The sequence below is a fragment of the Dreissena polymorpha genome, chromosome 7 (genome assembly GCF_020536995.1).
Source record: "Dreissena polymorpha isolate Duluth1 chromosome 7, UMN_Dpol_1.0, whole genome shotgun sequence".
NCBI classification, from domain to species: Eukaryota; Metazoa; Mollusca; class Bivalvia; order Myida; family Dreissenidae; genus Dreissena; species Dreissena polymorpha.
Window position 1 is genome coordinate 111,207,897 of NC_068361.1, and position 20,966 is coordinate 111,228,862.

Here is a 20,966-nt window from a genome sequence, read left to right on the forward strand (position 1 = left end):
CCGTACTTTCGTTTGACAACTGATCATGCATGTACGATGTGAACCTAAATTTAGTTTTAGTGCAGATTCGTTCATACGACACAAAGACACAATTTTGTTTTACGGATCATTTCGGCTTAGAGGACTGGGTGAGTCACGTAAGAATATCGAATATAAAATTTATTTTTATAAACAACTGGTAACAAGAGGAGTTGCAGATAATTGGTCAGTAACCACATTTTAACTAACTCTTTTGACCTGTTAAAGGGGCCTTTTCACAGATTTTGGCATTTTTTTAACTTATTCATTAAATGCTTTATATTGATAAATGTAAACATTGGATCATAAAAGCTCCAGTAAAAAATCAAGAAAAAAATTAAAAAAAGAAAAAGAACATTGCCCGGAGCAGGTTTCGAACCAGTGACCCCTGGAGTCCTGCCAGAGTCCTGAAGTAAAAACGCTTTAGCCTACAGAGCTATTCCGCCGAGTACACATATTAGACGTATTTTATACCTTATATAAGCAATCTTCGTAGTTTCACAAAATTTAACGACAAAAACAGAACTCTCCAAATTATTCAATCGTTTCGCGTTGCAACGCTTTATAATTTTTAGGTTTTAAAATCGTCAAAAGATGCATATAATGGCTTTATTAGAGCATGGTTAATGTTCAGTATTACTGTTTCCTCACAAATATCATAACTAAAACGAAAACTTACGAATCTGAAACAACTTTTTTCAATTTTGTCAATTTACCAAAGCGTGAAAAGATCCCTTTAATTCTTTTCAGCTCAATTCAACAGTGAAAAATGCCCATAATATCACTTTAATGCTTACCGGTAAATAACGAGCACTGCACCAATGGTATTACACTGCTCACAAGGTATCGGGTTTCCTGGGTGTATTAGTTCACATAATATTCAACGTTTCATTTGTTTCATTGACAAAAAAGATTTTTGTCATTCGATCTGAACTCATACGCGTCACGGGGCAGTCGTTCTATTGTAGCTGAATTGTCTTTCTACACAAAATATCACAGTTCTTCCAGCTATGTTGTCGCTTAAAGCATATAGTATTGTTTTAGCTTGATACCCGTGTTTCTATTACTAGTATCTATGTATGTAATGTATGCAATTAATGTATTAAACAATACATTTTTAAACTAATTTCGTCGTGAAAAAATATTTTTATCTAGTTTAAATGCTTCTGTTTCATTAAAAGCTACGCCTATTTATTTGGCTTTACACCCCAAACACTGGTGACAAAACCAATTTTGTTTTAAACAATGCCATTATGGCTTTATGAATGGTTAAGCGCATTATCAATGTCATGCTGCCACTTAGCCACACTCTGTATTGAAGGTAATTATACCTTACTATCAGAGAGAAAGTTGTGCGGGTAGTGTTTGGACAGAATAAACTTAGTCAATATGCAAAGGAACAAGAGGTAATATTGTTAATAAATTATATATGTGGATACTGTTTTAAGAGCAACGTAAGCGATATGTGCGAATTAAAATAAGTCAAGTAGATATCGATTTTGAATAAAGCCAGTTTTGATGATTAGATCGTTTTTCACTCTGTAATTTCACTCTATCGCATATTTTTGAACAAAACATTCCTAACCAAAACCTCTTAATGCAACACGAGATGAAAAGTATGAAGTGTCGGCTTATCATGAAAATCATGGCGGCGTTAGCTATATGTGGTCTAAACTATCAAACGGGCTGATCCCGCAACCGCAATATAAAATGTCAAAGGTACAATTATTTGGAAAATAACTTGTTTGTTCATTCTTAACTACGTTATAATTTATATTCAATTATGTGTATTCTTAATAATGAACACAATGCTGTGTTCGGATGTGTGTTTTATGCAAATGTTTATTCATAAAATTTGTTGAATGTAGTAATAATTATATAATTATATAATATTGTAAAGATGTAGATTGCAAGGGCCTTTCAAAAAGTATAATATATAACGTATACACGTTCCTCCAAAAATTGCAAAATACGATGTATTGCTAAGGTTTAAAATTCATCTAATTCGATGTTTTTACTTTGAAAACAAACAACGAAAACAATACAAAACTCGTCTCAAAAATATTTTCAAAGATTAATTTAACCTTTGTTTCTGTCAACGAAAGCTATGGTAAACTTTTTAAAAGTTTAAATATGGTTTGCATTTTACTTTTAGACCGATACATATTTGTTATCCTTATTTACAATTTTCCCGAAAGTCACGCCTCTCTATCTTTGAATTCTCTTTGCAAATAGCAAGAGGTCATTAAAACAATCAATATTGATATTGATTCCAGCCGATATCAAAAAACAAATACCCCTAGTTTGGCTACATTTAACTCTAGTCGGAAGACTTAATGGTTTTGTTCCTGTTGTTCTTTACCAATTGGTCGCAGGGCTTCAACCTTTGTCGAACTTCTTGATTCAGGCGAAGGTCATGGTTTGTGATTGTCGCTGTAAACGGACGACTTATATCCCAGTGATCGGGGGGTAAATGTCAAAGTCGATTGAGGATGTGTCTAATATAAAAATCAGACTATAAATACGTGCATTTAACATTTGTATTGTATTAGTTCATGTTGTATCCAGGTTAAGTCATTAACAGAAAAACAAATAAGACAGCTTTTGAGTGGTATGGGTATATATTCAAAATACCATTCAATCTTAAATATAATCGAACTTGTCAAATGCGCTTTAATACTAAAACTGACGTCGTACATAACATTTAGGAGCAAATAAAAATCACGCCAAGTTAAACTCAAACGTATTTCATGAAAAATATTGGCTCGACCAAATACCACCCACTTCGGGAACGTAATCATTAGTGAGAATATCATAACAATGATAACAATAACCAAAATAGGAGGCAACTACACAAGCCGAAATAACAGTAGGTACAGAACTTACTCAATATTTAAATAATCACCAGATAAACACTATAACAATTGTCAATTCTATTGCTTACCTGTCTGTATTGATCAATACTAACAAAGCAATATTTTAAATACTACTTAACTTATAAAGGGGGATTTAGAACAGTGGCGGACTAACGTAATGCATAATGGTGTCGAACGTTTAACATGTTTTTTGGGATAAGCTGAAAGGCTTCCTCTCGGTAGACACATTTCATTATAATTTATATAGGTGTTTGTCAAATTTAATGGCTAAAATGATAGTCATCAAGAGGATTTCTATTTAAGTTTTGCTCATACGAGCCACGTGCCAAAATGTGAAACTTTGTTTACAGCACCATCAAGAAGTGAGTTTCATCCAGGCACAAAACATCATAGAATCATGCATGATACATCAATCGTACAACGGAAATTTTATGTTTTTGCATAAGTTGCGCCCCTTTAGACATAAATAGTTGGTCCTAATATCGAACGGTAAAGTAGATTACCTACTTAAGGTGGGAAACATTTTATCACTATCGTCTTGATATTTATTTTATAACTATGTTTTGTGAATTTTACTGTTAGAATTCACCTTTAATTGTTTGTGTCCATCTACCTGTATCTACCTATCGATTTAAAAATTGTTTTCCCTGCCGAAGTTGGAGGGATACTGTTTTGGCGTTTCCATCCGTCCGCCGTTCGTCCCTACGTCCGTGTTTGTCGGGAGCCGTTTCTCGGTAACTTGCATGGGATAGAATGAATCTTAAAAATAAACGTGTATTTTCGCCATGCAAGTCGCCCGTGATGCGACGGTGTTTTCACAAGGAACGCGCGGCCAGCCGGCTGGCTAATCGACCGACTCACCAACCCATTTGGAAGCTGCGCTATGCGAGAGACGGCCGATTTTTCGAAACCGCTGCGCGAGCTCCCTCGTGAATTTGACTGGTCGCCGTCCGGCTACGATTGAAAGACCAGCAGAAAGGACGCGTCAAGGCTCTCCGCATCAAAGGCACGGAAGCCATGTCCGACTGAGCGTCTCGGGACCGACTAGTTCAAGTCCCGTTCGCACCGCCAAGGGAAGGCCTGTGGCTTCTTCCCGCTTGCCGTGTGTGTATGCGGCCGGGACCACTTCGGCGGCCGAGCTTCTTGCCTTTGCCAAGTTGTTCATCAGGCTGGTCGCCCCCTCTGAGGGAGCCCTGGCTAGGCTCCCGCTGTACAAGCGCGCGATGTCCCTGCTCTCGAACATCGGTCCGGAACGATCAGCTACTGCCCGGGAGACTAGGCATGTCGCCATATATATAGGAATGATTTCGTCTCCATCGGTACCGTCCAAGACGGGGTTATATCCGCTCATCTGTAGATCGCGACAACCTATATATTATCGGCCGAAAGCATGCCTTCGGAAGCCACCGCTGAGACGAGGCCCTTCGGCCGCTTACGCTGGCTCGCCCGCTGTGTTCGGCAGGGAGTCCGCGGTACCAGGCAGAGACAAGCGGTCCCATATTTACAGCCGCCGTTCATCGGCGCTCCGCGAGAATCTTCTCAGCGTTCAGGTCTCTTGAGCTCGGTAGCCCGGCCCGGGCGATGAGGCCCGCGAGACGAGGCCCGCGAGACCACCCCTACAGGACCTGTTTATTTTACTTTTTTCTAAATTTGATTGAAAATTTGATTCTAAGATATTTTATAGTATAAGACTCTTGTTTTCTCAACGAGGGGTACAATAGTAATAATAGACACGAGTACTTGTAATTTTCAGGTTTTAATAAATACAACAGAGATTATGTAGACATAAAATGATACATATGTGTTTATATACATTGTTATTATAGCCTGGTAAATAGACTAGAGAAATCTAAAAGTTTCACGCATCGGTGTGTGGCAATGGGTTTTGGGCCACTTAATAAATATGAGATCGATATACAATATACATCGGTAGATTACGTCTACTGTAATTATTTGGACTAAGGATGGGCCACACTTCCTATAGAGGAAGCTCCGTTATGTACTACATAAAGTACATGTTTATTTTTTGGAGTACAACGGCAACTTACCAATATCAAAAACATTCACAGAAGTCTTGTGTACTCAAAAGGCCTACTTGTCTTAAGGTAAAAATAAACGTATTTAGTTGATTGAAGATTATATAACAAAGGGAACTAATTCAGTATATTTAGTATATGGTTCGGATGTTTTCCCTTCATCTCGAAAAAGTACTTTATTCAAGGTACTGAAAATACACGTGCGCCACCTGCTGTCATAATTTGGTAACTGGCATTCGGCTTATTTGCATTATACTTACTGCCTGTTGCTTATTGTCGTTGTTAATGACGCTATGTGGCAAAACCGATTATGACTGGTTTCATCATGACTGACGCAGTTTCATCACGTTTGTAAGTACATATGCATGAGAGTGAAATTATGTGCTATGCAATCATCAATGGGGAATGATGAACACACACACACACATTGGAAAGTCACCAAACATGTTGCAACACTCATTATGTATAAACGAATACACAACACGCATGTTAGAATTGTCATAAAGCATATTAGAATAAACATCAGTCATAATGGCAAGATTCACCATAAATGATGTTTTTACCTCAATATAATTCAATATTTTAGCAAAATGTTCCATTTAATGTTAGAATTAATAAATTATTTCTTTTTTGTTTCAGGAACGAACCACCTGCATGGAATTCAGGTGATAATTTTTGCATAAGGTTCTTTTGATCTTTGTTGTACTAAACATTTAAAAATTCTCCCGAACATTTACCGTACTTCTTTTTCATCGCTAAGGTTAGTCAGAAATAAGTATATGTTTAACATTACATGTCACTTAAAATATAAACACTCCTAAGTGTTAATTGCTAAGTAGACAAAATCTCGTCCAACATTTCCAAAGTAGTTTCAGCACTCTATTTTCAGGTCTAATGTTTTATTAGTGGACTCTATCATCTCTAGCTTTTTTACATAACGCCTTACTAACTGTAAGCCGTCTTGGTTTTTATTGCGAGGACAGCGACATGTTTTCATACCCTTCACACAAAAATGCGGGCTTTGTTGGAACGTTAGAAAAAGGGCATAGCATTTAATTTAGTGAAACATGTATTGGCAAAACTTAGCAGTGAAAAACCTTCAACCAGAAACTTGAAATTTAAGGAAACCTGCATCATTTGGAATAAATTTCTTGGTGGAAGAGGCCTATGTTAAAACACGACTGAAACAGTTCAATTTTCCAAAGTTGTAACTGATTTCACTAACAGATTGTGTTTTATCGCTGAGAGTCTCTCATATGTATATTATCTGTGTTCATGCCTGTTTCCAGAGGAAAAGTTTTTGAAAATATATCTAAAGGGCCGCCCAGTGCCCTTGTGCGCGCCCACAAACATCGAGGATGAAGGCCCGTACGACGTGAAGGCACCTCAAGACCCGCCTGCTCAGCAACTCAAACTAGAATGGGTGTATCCTTTACAGTATAGGCTGGAATGTATGGCTGTTTGATTAAATTGGATTCCCACTTTCAAAGACATTTATCAAACCAGAGTCTCCATTTGCAATAGTTGACCAATGAAAATTAGTGAAGTATTCCGGCTTCGAGTATATCCCCGCAAAGAAGTTTTAGGGGGGGATATTTGAGTCACTGCCGGTTTAGTAAGCTATTAAATTGAAACTTAAATATTTAATCACTTATAAGTTCAGACAGAAATTACACGCGCAATCGTCCACTCGTTTGTTGAGTTATATGCTATAAATAAACCCATAGGCATAATACAATGTTCACCGTTTGTGGATCGAATTAAATCTTAAACTATGTGATCACTGTGAAGTGTAGAAGTGCATTGCAGAAATTTCACGCGTAAAGTTTCTCTTATTCCTAGGCTGTTGTACTTGAACTTAGCCATGATTATAATAAAATGTTGGAAGTGTGTGTGTGTGGGGGGGGGGGATAACTTCAATATATCTTAACCGAATAAATTAAAACTTCATTTTGAAGTGTATATGTGCAATGCAGATTTTTCCCGTGCAGTGATCTACTTATAAAGCAAAGAACTTTAATCATACCGTACATACCATTCAACTATGTTCGAATGTTGAAGCCGTCGTAAGACAAGTGTTTTACACGAGTTGTGCAACTACTCAGGTATTGCTCAAGAACAAATTCAAATTCTGAACCTAGTTTGACTGTAAAGAAGTTCATGTACAAAATACGTACAGGGTTTTTATAAGCATACTAATATGTATATACAGCAAAAGTGTCAATATTAAAAATAAATGAATTTAATTAATACATTTAGATATCAGAGTCTATTTAAGAACAGGCAAGAAAACATTCATCTCATTTTCATTAACGGAACGGTAATACAATAGTCACATTGAGTAGACCGCAATTACTGTTTTACCTTCTCAAAGCACAATTACCTTGACCCAAGTTACTTAGGTACGGTTACCGGGGTGGCGACTGCATGTCAAACCTTTACACCATTGCAACCGGGGAGGTAATCTACTTCAGTGCGGCTGTGGTTGTCCTCCATAACTTTGCGGAGCAGACTCAAAGACACTATACAGAACACAATAATGATGTCAAAAGGTAATAAGAGATGTTTGCAAATCATGACCTCCCGACTTGCAGAAAAATAAAACATGTGACCTACACATTAGATGCATTGATTAGAAAATCACGAGGGCTCATTATTCGTCCAGACTTACAAGCATACTAGGATAAATATGATTCCAAGACATTTCTAGATATTGTGCTGACACCAACATGTGTCAAGCTTTCTACTAAATCAACCACTCACAATTTATGTGATTATAGAGCATATATTGGTTAAAGTTTTTGTGTGGAAAGGGATTTTCTGTTATGGCCTCGACATTTGACCCGTTAACTTGAAAGTATATAGGTGGCATTCTTTCTTCTAAAATAAACAACATACCAACTTAAATAATAATAGGTTCTATTCATCACAAAGAAACCGATTTCTGTAATCAAGCTAATTTGATCTTTAATGTCAATTCAAAATGTGTATGTTTTCTTCAAATGTAAAAAGTTTACATAACTGTAAGTAAAAGCGGTCTTAAAAATAATGCCAACATATTAAAATCCCAATTTACCTTTATCTTAAAGCTGGTGACCTCACAATCAAAAGGCTTTCTAAGAAGTAACCACTAAAGAAATAGTTTTGATTTTATGTCAAAACATTCGCAAGATATCTAAGATTACAAATTTACTGTGACAGTCACTTGTTATCTTTACCGTTAATATTTTTACTTCAAAATCGGATAGCTTCTTCCTTTCCCCCGAGGTCACCAATAATTTGCATGATTTTGGTTAAAGCGGTCTCCAAATATCGCGAGAAAAAGAAAGATCTACGGACGCATACATACCGGTAGACCGACCGAGAAGAACTCACGAACAACCGACAAATGCAAAGCAATATACCTCACTACTTCGAAGGGGGAGGGAGTTGTCATGTTTTGAAGCTATTTATCATGAACTATGATACAATACAGCATTATGGATTGAATATAAATTCATTATATCCTTTTAAAAACAACATTTGAGTAAACTGAACAATGTTAAAATCCAAAACGGTTGGAATTTAAAAGAATTGTGTTCTTTTTAAGCTTAAAGAAAACCAGTTGAACCTAAATAATGTACTAAGTGAGGTTTTCTAGAATGTGTGACTCAATTATACAAATACAGTACATTCGGTAATGGAGTACCCCAGCGGTTTTGGCCCTGCATATTAACATAGTACATACTTTACCAGAATATTCCATGAATTGCTTTGTGCCGCTGTGAATTACTTCGCTTTTGACAAATAACAAGCAAATTCATTGCATTGATATCCCCCGCCAATATGCTTCTTGACACAAAAGTGTTATATTTGACACTCAAAAAAGCATTTTTTTTCAAGATACAAAGGGCCATAACTCCATTATTAACATATGGTGTACAATGCCATTTGGTGTGCATCATCCTCTTCACCATATATATACTCATACCAAGTTTCAATGAAATCCGCAAAAGCACTTCTAAGATATGGCTCCGGACACAAAAGTGCCGGACGAACGGACGGACGGAAAGACGGACAACGCCAAAACAATATCCCTCCGCCTATGGCGGGGCATAATAAAATGAGATCCATCCTGATTTCAGCCTGGCCATTCATCCAGACCAAGTTAAGGTGGCAACGGGACAGGTTACTGGTCATGAGAAAAAGGGCAAGGTAGGTCTCATATCACTAAATGGCTTAACGTGTGAATAAAGTATCCATAGTTTACTCGCCAGTGGATGTAAACACTGCGAGGAGTTTGGGCTTTCACGTGTCCTTGCCTTGTACCTTGATACATAATCGAGCTTAGATGCATTGTGTCATACAAATATTGAAAGTCAATCATAAAACTGGTCTTCATGTATCAAATAAATGCATTACGTCGTCCTGATCATCCCTTGATATGTAGCTTGTAGGTTAATTGACGTGCGTCTATTATAATGTCAGGTAAAATTATCAACTTTAGAAATATATACCAGATTTGTAACATAGTTCAATGTTTTGTTTTGATAACTTGTTTATAAACTTCATAATGATATTTGACCTCGGTATTGGACCACTTTAACCTGCTGCTATAGCAATCTTGCAAATCCCATCACATAAAATCTGTAAAAAAATAAATGAAGTAATTGCAGCGTTCATGGTCCAAGTGGTACTTACTTAGACAATGTTTCATGAAATATCAAACTCTGAATTTCTTTCCTCGAAACTTACAACTTCTTCATTTCTGTATGATGAAAAGAAAGTATGTATGAACGACTAATATATTGTGCACAAATCTTATTTAGTCAATCGAAGTTCAGTTAAATCCTTCTTTTGAAAACGCATGCAAATTGTTTAATTGATGACAGGCTGATAATTTATAAAGCAAAATATTTGAATGAAATATGCACAGTACCAATTGCTGTTAACGAGACCCACAGTTCATACGTTGGAGTATGCAAATAGTATCGGTCGAGCAAATTGCACGCGACTGGTGAATCAAAGGTTTCTTTCAAATATTGGACAGATTTAAATGAAATGAATAAGGCATGGATGTCTCTATCTTTATTCCAGGCGCACGTAAGGGTGTGGGAGAGCATCAACCTTACGACGCTGCACGTGATCGGCGAGGGGGAGTTCCAGAGGAACGTCTGCTGCGTCTCCTTCTCTCCAGTGAGTAGGAATATATATAAAAAGTAGTTCCATCATTCTCTCGTTTGTGTAGAAATATGTCTCTAAAACGTAGTTCTATCCTTCTCTCCAGTGAGTAGGAATATGTGTATCAAAAGTAGTTAATGCTGCGCTCAAGTGATTAGGAATCTTTCTATGACATAAATGTAGCTGCATCCTTCTCTGTCCTGAGAAATAAAATATTATATAAAAGCTGAGATCCATCACTCCCTCATTTAGTTGCAATACGCCTAATGCAAGTATTTTATAGATCCATAGTAGATCCATTCATCTCTCTTATGAGAACAAAATCACGTGAAAGTATAGATCTGACCTCTGAAGTAAAGTGGAAAGTGTCCAAAAAGGAGTTCTAATTCTCTCGCCCGTGAGTTAAAAATTGTGTTGTGACATTGTGTTCTCATGTACAAGTGCCGTATTTCCATTTAAGTTTATTTTACCTTCGCAAGTCATGCTTACAATCCGAAACGAGTTAACTTTGCCCGAATTTAATTGACGACATAACTACTTAGGTTGATGGGAATAACTTACTGGCGGTGGATGAAAGTAACGAACATATCCTGTCTGTCTGGGATGTCAGCCGAGACAACAAATTCTCCAAGATAACCGACTGCAAGGTATTAATATATAATGCATAGTGAGACGTTCTTGCATTATATAACCGTTTTTTTTTATCTAGTTACTTTTGAATTAGATACGAGATGGTTGTTTATCAGGAGTCTCCTGAGTTTTTCTCTTTGATTAACATACAAAATGTCTTTCAAAAATGATAAAACCTAATGTTGAACAGTCGTCAGTTGACCCGTATGAGGGCAATCCGATCGTTTGTTATCGCAAGTCACATATCTGTGTCATATACTAGTAATCGCAAGTCACATATCTTGGTCATATACTCGCAAGTCACATATCTGGGTCATATAATTACAAGTCACATATATGCGTCATATAATCGCAAGTCACATACCTTGGTCATATAATCGTAAGTCACATACCTGGGTCATATAATTGCAAGTCACATATCTGGGTCATAAATGTCAAGTCACATATCTGGGTCATATAATCACAAGTCGCATGTCTGTGTCACATTATCGCAAGTCACATATCTGGGTTACATAATCGCAAGTAACATTTCTGTGTCACATAACCGCAAGCCAAAATATCTTGGTCATATAATCGCAAGTCACATATCTGGGTCATATATTCGCAAGTCACATATCTGGGTCATATAATCGCTAGTAACATATATGGGTCATATAATGGCAAGTCACATATCTGTCTCATATCATAACAAGTCACATATCTGGGTCATATAATCGCAAGTCACATATTTGGGTCACATTATTTCAAGTCACATATTTGGTTCATATAATCGCAATTCAAATATCTGGGTTATATAATCGCAACTCACATATCTGTCTCATATAATCGCAATTCACATATCTGCGTCATATAATTGCAAGTCTTATATCTGGGTCATATAATCGCAAGTCACATTTTTGGGTTGCGTAATCGCAAGTCACATATCTGGGTCATAAAATCGCAAGTCACAAATCTTTCTCATATAATCGCAAGTCATATATATAGGTCATATAATCGCAAGTCACATATCTGGGTCATATAATCATTAGGCACATATTTGGTTCATATGAACGCAAGTAATATATATGTGTCATATTATCGCAAGTCAATTATCTTCGTCATTTAATTGTAAATCACATATCTGGGTCATATCATCATAAGTCACACATCTGGGTTATATAATCACAAGTCACATATCTGGGTCATATAATCGCAAGTCACAAATCTGGGTCATATAATCGCAAGTCACATATTTGGGTCATATAATCGCAAATCACATCTGTGTCATATAATCGCAAGTCAAATATCAGGGTTATATAATCGCAAGTCACATACTTGGGTCACATAATCGCAAATCACATATTTGTGTCATATAATCGAAAGTCATATATCTGGGTTATATAAACGCAAGTCACATATTTAGGTCACATAATCGAAAGTCATATATTATAGTAATATAATCGCAAGTTACATATCTGGGTCATATAAGTTTGTTATTTATGTTCGTTACATAGTCGTCAAATGACCCTGTGACCCAGTGTGCCTTCCACCCAAAAGAAGAGAATCAGATCGTCTGCTGTGGCAAGTCACAGATCACATTCTGGACGCTTGAGGGGGAGAGACTTTCCAAGAAGGGCGGAATCTTTGGGGTGAGGACCCAGGGTATCTAGCATGAGCATGTCATAATTGTTTGTTGTGTTTCATATGAATTAGATAAGTCTGAGTATAAGGCAAATACTAGTAGATGTAAGAGCATTTGCATTCTTCGAATAATCTTTTATTAACTCCCGGCATTTCCAAAGATGTGTCTGAGCATTTATCAATATTAAATGTAAATAAAATGTGTACAATTACTAGTATTAAAGCCTGTTACACTTTACATATGATTTTTATGGGTGTTATATTTTAAATAAATTAAGAGTATGAAGATTCAGCTTAAGAATATTCACAAGTATTGTGCCATGTGTGTGCATTTATGTGAGTATCATTATGGTGCATGTGTATTGCAGAAAAACGAGAAGCCAAAGTCGGTCCATTGTTTCAGCTTCACAGAGAACGGGGACGTCGTGTCCGGAGACTCCAGTGGCAATATCTACGTCTGGGAGAAAGGTAAACCAGTTATCTATGTCTTGGAGAAATGTTTACAACGTATCTACGTCTGAGAGAAAGATTAACCTAATACATTTTCAGAGAAAGGTAAACCTCATATTTACGTCTGGAAGAAAGGTAAAACTCAAATGTACGTGTTAAAAAAGGTTAACCGCGTTTCTATGTCTGGAAGCAATTTTAGCCTCATATATATGTCTGTAACAAAGGTAATACTCATATCGCTCTGGGATAAAGGTAAATGTAATATCTACGTCTGGAAGAAAGGTGAAACTCAAATGTACGTGTTAAAAAAGGTAAACCGCGTTTCTATATCTGTAAGCAATTTTAACCTCATATCTATGTCTGTTACAAATGTAACCCTTATATTCCTCTGGGAGAAAGGTTAATGTAATATCTACGTCTGAGAGTAAGGTAAACCTGTATCAGCATGGTGTTCTTCCACATATGTTGGAGTTGTTCCTGAACACTCACAAATGATTGTATGGTACAAATTTTCGTAGATTTTGTGTTCAAAAACAACCATACATTTTAGGAGCAAATGAAAAATCTGTTAAGTTTTAAAGCCTTACAAATAATACCTAGCTCATTAAGTAGCATGTTGCAGATTGTAAAGCTTGTGTGTGTGGATTAATAGTGCAACGTACGGTTCCAGGCACCAACAAGATCAGCAAGGCCATTCCAAACGCCCACGATGGTGATGTGTTCAGCATCTGTTGTTCGAGAGATGGAACCATTCTATCCGGAGGAGGGACAGACAGGAAAATCATTCAGTGGGACGCGGAGTTCAACAAAACTGGAGTAGAAAATGAGGCCAGTAAAAATGCTTTATAGGACAATTTTAGTATAAGTAATGTAGATTTGTTTTGCATAAAGCTGTCGATAAGATTCGTTATCTTGGTGGTAGTTTTTGTGAAAAGCATTTTTGGTGGAAACCAAATATGAATTAATTTTATCATGGCTAGTAAGTCATCGTGGTCCTATTGTAGAAAATAATAATGAAATTGATGGAAAAATGAATAAGCAACAAAAATTAAAATTGAAATACACACATAATTGAAACCCATATTTTCAATGTCAAAACATTCATATTTTGGTCACTGTCAACCTGTATATCATGTAAATGCACTGTAGAAATTAAGTCTATCTATTATGATTAGATCCCTGTGGAGTTTGGAGCTGTACGGATGATAAGCCAGAAGCCGGACAACATGATTCTAGTGGGAACCATCCGTAACTGCATCTTACAGGGGAATATGGACCTAAACGTCTCACCTGTTGTTGAGGTAAACTTAACAAACCTTTACACCGGTTGTTATATAAACTGACCGTGGCAACATTAAATAGTTTCAGAGTTGCAATCATCGTACGTACTTACTTATTTCCCTGGATGCTCTTCTGCTCTTAGATCGATTTTTATTAAATATTTCTCACAAACTCACAACGTGCTCTTGCTAAGCTTTTGTTATTGCTATGAATATGTTTGTCTTTTGGAAAAAAAGCTTATGAACACTTAAAGGGCACATTAATTTCCAATATTCATGAAATTAAGTCTTAATGTTTGTCCCAGATAAATTGGCATATTTAAGCCTCGTTTAATTTTGTTCCAAATTGATCAAACGATTAAATTAAATATAAAAACTAGTGCATATTCTTGAGACAGCTTTTGTTGCCCAGCGGTCAAAATATTAATTAAAAAAATATGCCGTAATGATATCTCAGCCTTGTTGGAAACTGAGTCATAAAGGTTGAAAAACTAGGTCACTAGGTCCAATTCAAACAAAACTTTGTGAAAACTCCAGAGAATATGTACTGCCAATATTCGTGAAACTTGTTCATACGATTTTTCCAACGGCGGATTTGTAACTGGACCACATGGGGATAAAAAAAATAGCTCACATGTTTAAGTTGAAAGAAAAACGTGTGATTATTTAAGAGATCACGTTTGTTTCCCATTTTTTATGAATAATTATCTACAAAATATGACAAATTCAAAACTGTGTCACGTTGGATCCTAAATAAGGTATCTAAATCACATTTAAAAACCCTCTAGATACCACATGTATTTCCCATCCTACATGAAAGTTTTACCAAACATTTCTTTAAATGGTATTTTACCCGAATTCGAAACTGGGTCAAAAACTAGGTCAAATTAAATAAACAGATTTTAGCTCTCTTGCAATCAAATTTGATCACACAATATTCTGAAACTTTCAGAATATCAAACTATTTTTTGTAAGTATTTCCACGAAGAGTAAGAATTGGTTTGGGTCCATTGGCAAAATGGCAGCCAAAAGCCGGGAAGTTTTGCTATAGTAAGACCATTTAACCACTATAGAAGTCAAATTATTGATCAGCTCATTATGACACTTGCTCAGAATATTAAAGGTAGAATGTAGTAATATTTTGTTATAATATCTGGGCTCAGTTCTAAAATGAATATTTTTTTCGAAACATGGTTGTTATGTGTTGGTGAAGTTGTCCTTTTAAGGCTACTGTTAACACTACCTGTTCAAAACAATAAAGTCCCTTGGGGTCTCATTTTAGGTCCTTTGGGCGTTTGGTCATCTTGTCTTTAATGTATAGCTGTAATATTTCAGAAGTGAGTTATTAAATACGAGTCATAACATTTGTGTAAATATGGTTATTTTACTGGATGTACCTTGAACTCCGGTTAGTGCCTTATGTTCACAAGGACCCTCTTGTTGATATCCTTAAGGGTCACAAAGAAGAGTTATGGGGCCTGGACGTGAGCCCCAGTCAGTCCCAGTTCCTAACGTGCGGATACGACAAGCACGTGTATCTGTGGGACGCCCAGACACGCTCCGTCGTCTGGCGGAAGGAGATCTCCGTACGTAGATTGATTGTGTACTAGGTCTTAAAGAAGTCTGTTTTGTGGAACATACTCTGATAACACGATTTCTGCCCGTTAATAATAAACAGTACAGAATTTACATACTGATGCATATTTTAATCCACGTGAATGAAATCTGATGTTATGTGTACTGATACAATTTATAAAAACAATGTATGTTTTGCTATCCGTAATTTTAAAATAGTATTTTTATTTTTGTTATTTCTACGGCACTTCCCACCTTACTTCTGATTAAAGAAGTGTATGTGTACGCATTCAGTACTGATAAACTAGCTACCGATTGAAAACTGTGAGTAGTTAAGCTGATCATAATACTACTGAAGTAGTGCTAAACATGGCCAAAACCCAAAGAAACAAACGTTTCGCTCAAGGATCCGGCCCGTTGTTGCTGCGTCCACCCGAGTCTGCCAATCGCAGTGGTGGGTCTGCAGACGGGCAAGTGGCTTGCACTTGACCTAAATACGCAAGAGATCGTCGCCGAGAACAGCGATGGCACAGATCAGAGGGATTGCATGCAGTTCTCACCTGGTAGGCTGTGAGATGATTGTAATAAACTGTTCACAAATGAGCATGGTTTATTAGCCAGTGAACTATGGTTAAGATTTCTGATTATATAAATTTAATTACTCTTCATTTGCAAAAATAGTTAAATAAATGGTATTTAGTTACTTAAACATATTCTAATTATGTTCTCAAAACTACAAATAAATACTTGCAACGTTCTGCAATAACGTCATATAAACTCAAGACGGCAAGATGCTGGCAGTGGGAGGTCATGACAACTGCATCTTCATATACGAAGTGAGCGATGATGGTAAAGGGTACCAAAATGTAGGCACGTGTTCCGGCCACAGCTCGTTCGTGACCCACATTGACTGGTCGGAGGACGGCGAGATACTTCGAAGCAACTCGGGCGATTACGAGGTCCTGTACTGGTATCCAAAGACATGCGGGCAGGAAATCTTCAGGGACGCTGTGAGGGACCGAGCGTGGGCCACGCAAAACTGCACCCTCTCATTCCAGTCTGCGGGTAAGGTGTTGAAACTAGTTTTTAAATTGGTTTGAACGTATCATGGGAAGAAGCAAGATTAGAAATCCTTTTTTCCAAATTTTCTTTCCGGTATTAGTTTATTCATTAATTTTATTTCCAATAAAATTGGTATACAAATATAATTTTGTGTAAACCTGAAGCTTTATTTTTCTTGTTACGATTGTATGTTGTATTCAAATTAACAATATTTCACATTATTTGCTTAATCAAACTGGTTGATTGTTTAATTAAACGATAGAGACATTGCATATGAAACCATTGCATAAAGACCTTACAGTATTTGACATTATATCGCCATTTTCTTATGAATAACTATATACTAGTTCATTACTTATTGGATATCTGGCTTTCCAATTACAGGAATCTGGCCTATTGATGCGGACGGTACGGACGTAAACAACTGTGCGGTGTCACATGACAAGAAGCTGTTGGTGAGCGCTGACGACTTTGGGAAGGTCAACCTGTACGCATTCCCGTCCATCCATCCCAAGGTAAGCATGCATTGTCTTCCTGACAAAAATTCCATTCAGGGCTCTTAAAACGGATCACTAGCTACCAGCAATTTAATCAGATCTGTTTATTTAATGAGCTTCTTTGAATTTAATTTTAATATGAAAGAAACAATATTTCTTGCTTCTTTACATGCACTTAACTTGTATTCATTCAGCGCGGCTGTATTATGAGTTGTAAGCTTAAACTTATGTAGCCAACTTCAAGCGTCGTGTCCAATAAGAAAACACATTACATTATAGTTATAACATTTTGCTACACTTTAAATGGGTGGACACAAAGAACTTGAGTGAAATTAAACATCAATGTTGATTATTTCTTTCGAAAGCAATGTTACAAAACAGTATACGCATTCGTGAATACTGAAAAAAAAATCATTTGCAACCACTCCAATTAAATCATACAACTAGCACTATGTATATCATTCATTATTTGCATTTATAATACGCAATACAATACTACAGGAAAAACGAGCAGATCCGACAGGAACATTAATAACTTCACTTTCTGTCTGGAATAGCCCCAATGACTTGTGTAATGTGCTTTAAATTTCTTCATGATGTCAGAAAGATGGACCTTGCATGCGCATGGTCAACCCTGCATGTTAATTGACTGACAACACCACCACCACATTTTTCAGAGGCTGGCTCCAAATCATATTGATAACTGTTATGAACGAGACTTAAAGTCAATCACGTATTGCAAATATTTACAGTATTATGATTCCATCCACATCTAACTCTATGGTAGAATATATATTTATATCAAATGATACACAACGCATCTGATTTTTTGGGCGCTTGCCTTCTGCAATTTGCCCAATAGGTAACATAATATACGTATACCGAAGAATGTTGTCCGTTACTGCATTTAACCACTTTGCATCCATATTCTGCATTCGCAAACAAAATAGCTCAGATGTGCGCGTTCCATCCATGGCATCGTCTTTTCACTGTTGCATAAGCACCCGAGTGGCACGCAGTCCTCATGGAAGGTGTATACAGCGACGAATTATCGGTTCAATACTGAAGTATCTACACTTAACTGATACAGCGCATTTATGTTCTTTTGTTTTAAGAAATCAACTGCTTTCGCGATATGGGCGACAAAATTTAATTACCACGAGCTACATTTTTACTGTCAAAGTAAACATCTCAATGTTCTGTGCGCTACAAAGTTTTTATATGACAATTCGCCCGTGCTTTTTCATGCCAGTTTTGAACTGTTTCCTTACACACGAAATACATGTTGTGGTTTTAACTTTCACAGCAGCTAATTAATTTGCGTTAATGTTTTCCAAGTAATCAAAACAATCTCGTATATGTCCGTCATAACAGAAGAACATTATCAACATTTATTTTTTGTTCCCATAAAGTCTCTTTTTGACCTATACTGTGTCGGTGTGACTTAAAATCCAGCAAATTCATCGATTGAATATATATGTATGAATAATAATTGAATCTACATGATGTATAGAAACCTTATGACAACGTATGTCTTCACAAAATCTCAGATACATATAACACTAAGTCGGAGTAAATACCTTGGTCACCAGTTCAAATGATAATAATCAACATTGTATTCACAAACGTTTAACAATTATGAATTGGCACGTACGACAATGACTTGTTTTAAAAAGCAGCATTTACTTTAAACCCCAATAGCTTAATCATATATTATGTTGACAGCCTGTCACCCTTCCTTAATTCCATATGTTTTATTCAACAAAGGTGATTGGTTGGCATCACGCTGCATAGTGTATTTTCGACCACACAATTTGAGCAAAAATCGCCCCACCAGTACTTTCAGTACTTTGATTGTGAGTTGGAACTGCAAATTTAAATTAATGTAAAAATAATGACCAATAATTTATTATATTAGTTTCCATCACATAAAAACAATAGTGGTACTTTATAAATTGTTCACATGCGGAAATTAAAAATAAAACGCTACACCTACTTTGACCCAACTATGAGTGAACAAAAATGGATTTAAACAATCTCGAGAAAAGCACTAGACGTATGCGCATGTTTTAAACGCTATTGGAGTCTTATTTCAAAGCAATTGCTTGTAAAATATGAATAATTAAGCATTGATGCTTTTGTATAGGTATTGCAACGTCATCTGGAACGATAGACATATGCAAATCGTGATTTATTATTATTTGCTTGAATTTTCATTAAAGCGTTTTGTGAGACAGAGTATTGTTGAAAAAATACTGTATGGTCGGTATGCTCTTTAAAGCTTGGATAACAGATTTATACATAATACTGTTTTGGATTAAGACATACCTACGGCAAAAATCTGTCCGATATACAGCGCATGTATTTGCAACTTCCATGCTATATACAGTATAATAGAAATCCGTCAGATGCTGATTTAAATGTATTTTGACAGTCTTTATGTTAAACTGCAACTTGCAAAAACAAAAACTCAATCCTTATTCCAGGCCACGGGTAACTCGTACCAGGGCCACAGCAGTCACGTGACCATGGCCAAGTTTCTGTGCGATGATTCTCGCGTAATCTCCACGGGGGGAAAAGACGAGACCGTAATGCAGTGGCAGGTGGTCGCTAAGTTAACATAACAATCTCATCCTGATAACATGGCTTGACCTTTGGTTTCGGGGCAGTTTGCATTATTATTGTTGGGGACTTTGGTCCCATTTTATGAATGGTGAAGGGATATCCAGTGTTTTCTTAAAAACTCCCTATGCATTCTTTGCTAATATTAATGCACATGTCTTTTATTTTCAAGAGGAATGTTAGTGACAAAGAGAAAGCTTAATGTTTAGTCTGACAATAATTATCAACAATTTTTGCACGTTAATTTTTCCGAAATGATTGATTCTTTGTTGATTATTATTTGCCTAGACAAAGTACTTTTTGTTCTTTTTCGTTAAATCATTTCAATAACGATATTGACCTGTTTTGATTAATTAAATATTTATGCTCAATCTAAAGTGTATAAGATAACTAAAGATGTGTTAGTTCTTTTATGTTTATATTGCTGCTGTAAAAAACATTTATGTGATCTTTATAGAATCCGTAATAACGTTTAGAGATTGTAAAATAAATGTACGACGTTTTAACGCACACTGTTCACTTTGAATGTTAAACAATACCAATATTAAATGAAAATTATTCAGCATCTCTAGTAACTGAAGTTAAAAGGTTATAATATTGCATATTTCATTCTTATATAGGTCACTATTGGTTTGAATGCTATTAAGTGTATAGAACACTATAGAATATATAGAGTTTATAGAATACAATATTTACAACATAAAGTTTTTTTAACTATATATTGTAAAAATTGTAATTTATCTCATTTCGTGTTGTGATAAAATCTTGTGTGTTTTTTTTATATTATGATAGATGTGTATTTTTCAAAGATCCAATTTTTGTACAATGTTTAACACTGTTGTATTAGCCTCTGTTTTATTATTATGTATTTTCAATCTAAAATAAATCTCTTAAAGATCGTTTAAGTGTTTGTTTTAAAGCGTTAATGGCTGTTCTTGCCTCATGACCTCTAAACTAATGTATTTAATATAACACTCAAAGTGTAAAAGTTAAATATAATTTGCTATTTTCCACAAAGTGTGCAGTTTTTAATTTGGTTGTTGTTTCGCAAACAAAATGAATACTGATTGAATTGTACAATGTTTTTATATCCACAGTGTAATACTCTGTAGAACATTAAAAAAAATATTATTATTTGAA

General features: G+C 36.0%; 1 protein-coding gene across 1 annotated transcript; it reads left to right on the forward strand.

Moving 5' to 3' along the window:
* Nucleotides 1-1,338: 1,338 nt before the first annotated feature.
* LOC127840040 (echinoderm microtubule-associated protein-like 2) lies at nt 1,339-20,248 on the forward strand. The gene is made up of 16 exons (XM_052368429.1): nt 1,339-1,424; nt 5,570-5,595; nt 6,220-6,355; nt 7,333-7,482; nt 9,055-9,124; nt 10,007-10,105; nt 10,633-10,737; nt 12,214-12,348; nt 12,709-12,808; nt 13,461-13,618; nt 13,966-14,091; nt 15,525-15,656; nt 16,052-16,208; nt 16,429-16,710; nt 17,092-17,222; nt 19,691-20,248. Exons 1-16 carry the CDS (start codon nt 1,408-1,410, stop codon nt 19,826-19,828), a joined length of 1,962 nt encoding a protein of 653 aa, XP_052224389.1. The 5' UTR covers nt 1,339-1,407; the 3' UTR covers nt 19,829-20,248.
* The last annotated feature ends 718 nt before the right edge of the window (nt 20,249-20,966 follow it).

Excerpts from the sequence above, each read along its gene's own strand:
- LOC127840040 (XM_052368429.1), top strand. Across the intron at positions 12,349-12,708 it reads AGAAGGGCGGAATCTTTGGG|AAAAACGAGAAGCCAAAGTC; the intron begins GTGAGGACCCAG and ends TGTGTATTGCAG. Across the intron at positions 14,092-15,524 it reads ACGTCTCACCTGTTGTTGAG|GGTCACAAAGAAGAGTTATG; the intron begins GTAAACTTAACA and ends GATATCCTTAAG.